The sequence below is a fragment of the Diorhabda carinulata genome, chromosome 5 (assembly GCF_026250575.1).
Source record: "Diorhabda carinulata isolate Delta chromosome 5, icDioCari1.1, whole genome shotgun sequence".
NCBI lineage: Eukaryota > Metazoa > Arthropoda > Insecta > Coleoptera > Chrysomelidae > Diorhabda > Diorhabda carinulata.
The window spans coordinates 1,285,250-1,288,463 of NC_079464.1; the positions used below are offsets into that span (position 1 = coordinate 1,285,250).

Sequence of the window (3,214 nt, forward strand, 5' to 3'; positions counted from 1 at the left end):
ACTGGCCTAAGAATATCAATCAGATTTCAACTTGCAAATTTGCTTGCCTTGTTTCGTGCATTACAAACAACGAGGAGTGAACCTCGAGAAAAGAATCCGTAATCCTACGTTGTGAGCTACCGTGGCTACGGGATGAATGGCTGCGCGGAGTCAGTCTCGAACTTGTGCTTCTGGGATACCTGACGACCTTCCAGAGTATCTAGTCTTAGCGAGGTAAGGGCGCACTGCCTCGCCGGACATTCATTCGTCCCTACTCGTGGGAATCAAATGGAAAACCAATTAAAACTTAAACTTAAGAAGAAGGAAGAAGAGAAGAGGAGAAAGGAGGAGGAAGAAGCAGAAAGAAAGAAATTTGAATGGGAGCTGATAGAGAGGCAGAAAAAGAACAAAAAAATAAACAGAAGTTCGGACAAAATTATAACGCAATCAACAATCATTGAAGAAAAAGAAGAAGAAGAAAACCAAAAGGGAGATGAGAGTAGTGAGGGAGCACTGCTGAAAAAAATAATATACGGGGAAACTGGAAAAAAAGGGAAAGGGAGGAAAGCAGGGTTGAGGGGGAAATAGAAAATAAAAAAGAAAAGAAAGAGGAGGAAAAAACGGAGGGGGAAGAGAGGAAAATAGAGGAAATAAAAAATATAATAAAGGGAGACACGGAACTAACAAAAAAATTTGAAGAATTGAGGGTTTTAGTAGAAAAATGTATTCTAAATAGGGGGTATGAAAAAAGATGCAGGGAATGCAAGGAGGAGGAGGAAAAAAATAGAAAAAAAGAAATTACAAAACAAATCATAAAAGAATTGGATAACGGGGAAAGGGAATATGAAAAATGGGAAAGTATAGCAAAGGAAGAAAGGGAGGAGGAGGTTTAAAAAAAAAACAAAATGGGAAAGGGAAAGGGTAGAGGAAGTCTTAAGAGACAGAACAAGCAGCGTGATAATAATAGGAAAAGAAGGGGGAGGGGAAACGCTAGAAGCAATAAAAAAATTAAGGGAAGAAGTTTGGGGAATCCTAGATGAGCTAGAGGAGGGGCAGACGGATATTGTAGAGAACAGGATTAAAACAAAAAATAGGGAGCGCGAATGGCACGATTATTTGGCTTGGGTAGGGGAGGGGGAAGATTCAACTTATAAAATCATAAAGGAGATGGCAAAACTGGCGGCGGAGAGGGGGGAAAATAGTTAATGTTATAATCGGAGAGGGCATTAAGAAAAATGAAATTAGACAAATATTAGAATATGTAGGTAGGAGGGAGGATACGGAATGGAAGGTAATCACCAAGGGAGATGAAATTACAGGTGGAGGAAACAAAACGGGAGGGGGAGAGTCGCTGTTTATTAACACGGGTGACAAAAATTTTTCGGACGTCTTGAAAAACATTAAAAACGTAGTAAATGTCGAGAAAATAGGCGTTAAAGTCGAGACCGTCCGGAAAACGGGAGGGGGGGACCTCCTAGTAAAAATCAAGGGCCAAGGGGCGGCCGAAAGATTAAAAGAAGAAATAAAAAGTAGAATTGGGACAAAAATGGATATGACGGTGAAGAGGAAAGAATCAGTCTTCACCGTCATGGAGGTAGACCCTTCGATCACTCCATCAGAACTAAAGGAGGTCGTCTGTGAGTGGACCGGAATCGATAGGGAAGAAATAGAGGTGAGAGGTATGAGGGAGAGCAGGGGAGGCGGACAGACGGCCACCCTAGCAATAAGAGAAGAAAGAGCGGCCGCCCTTAGATCTGCCCAGAAGATAAAGGTTCATTGGCAGTATTGCTCCGTAAAGGAGAGGTTTACCCCCCTTAGGTTCTACCGTTGCCTGGAATATGGCCACAGCACCTACAATTGTAGTGGCAAAGATCGAAGTAGGTGCTGCTTCAAATGCATTAAAGAGGGACACCGGGCACAAGAGTGCCAAAATGAGGCGTGGTGCCTCTCTTGTGATGATAAAGGCAACAGGACGGACACGATGGCGTGCCCTAAACACACAAACATAGTATTTGGTAAATAGCGACTTGGGAATTAGGATATAGTATCGACACGCCTTTAGGTTAAAATAAAAATGGCCTCTAGCAAGACCGGCATCAGGGTTCTGCAGATTAATGTGGGAAGGGCTAGACTAGCTCATGACCTGACCCACGTTAAAGCTGCTCAACTCGAAGTGGATCTACTTATCATTTCTGAACCTAATAAAAAACTGACTGAGGGGGGTGGTTGGGTACAAGATAAGAGAATGGACGTGGCGGTATTACTCAGAAATAGGGATATTGGGGTGAGGAAAATACAACGAGAGGCGGGCTCCGTCGTGGTCGAGCTTGATTGTGAGATCACGATCGTGGCCTGTTATGTTTCCCCCAATGTCTCTATGATTGAATATAGAAAAACAATAAAGAAAATAATGAATACCGTCACCGGCAATAAGAACTTTCTGATCGTCGGGGACGTTAACGCAAAATCGTCTTTTGCGTTAACGTCCCCACAAGGGGATCCCCTATTAATGATGAGAGGGGTGACCTCTGGGACGACTGGATGGCCCAAATGAATATAATAGCACTAAATAATAAAAAAACCTACGGTTGTAAGGGGCACTAGCAGGAGTCACATCGATGTGACTCTTGCTAGTGAGGGGTCATCCAGAAAAATTGTAAATTGGGACGTTCTCGATGATCAGATATTTACCCACCACAGGTTCATCACCTTTGACATTAAAAGTAAGACAATCAAAACAAATAAAAATAATAATAAAAACACAAATAAGGAAAAATTAATAGAAAAAATAAAAAATATAGACAGCAAGGTGATGAACTACGAGACTCTTCAGTTAGTACTAAAAGATATTAAAGAGAAAATATCAAAAGAGAATAAAAACAAAAAAAATCACAACAGGCAAATGCCATACTGGTGGAACGATGAGATAGAGAAACTCCGAGAGGATTGCCTCCTTGCCCGGAGGACATACACCAGAAGCGGGGGCGAAGAAAGTTATAGGGACATATACAAACAGAAAAAAAAAGCTCTGGGCAAGTTAATAAAAAATGAAAAGAAGAAAAGATGGCGGGCCATATGTGAAGATCTCGAAAAGGATATATGGGGCGACGCATATAAAATCACAATGAAAGCGTTAAGGACCGTCGCCCCATACAACTTAAACGAAGAGCAGCGGCTAGAGGCCGCGTCCCTGCTCTTTCCAAAAAAAAGAGAGGAAAACTTCTCTAGAGAGGGC

At 42.1% G+C, this 3,214-nt stretch overlaps 1 protein-coding gene across 1 annotated transcript; it reads left to right on the forward strand.

The window, feature by feature from the left end:
- Positions 1-267: 267 nt before the first annotated feature.
- LOC130894134 (uncharacterized) lies at positions 268-2,002 on the forward strand. The gene is made up of 2 exons (XM_057800734.1): positions 268-481; positions 1,245-2,002. The coding sequence occupies exons 1-2, from the start codon at positions 268-270 to the stop codon at positions 2,000-2,002; spliced, it is 972 nt and encodes a 323-aa protein (XP_057656717.1).
- The last annotated feature ends 1,212 nt before the right edge of the window (positions 2,003-3,214 follow it).

What these genes read in the sequence shown, in the direction of transcription:
- LOC130894134 (XM_057800734.1), top strand. Translation starts at nt 268, where the DNA reads ATGGAAAACCAATTAAAACTTAAACTTAAGAAGAAGGAAGAAGAGAAG. An exon ending in CCAAAAGGGAGATGAGAGTA is followed by an intron (nt 482 to 1,244) that starts GTGAGGGAGCAC and finishes TAGAATATGTAG; the next exon opens with GTAGGAGGGAGGATACGGAA.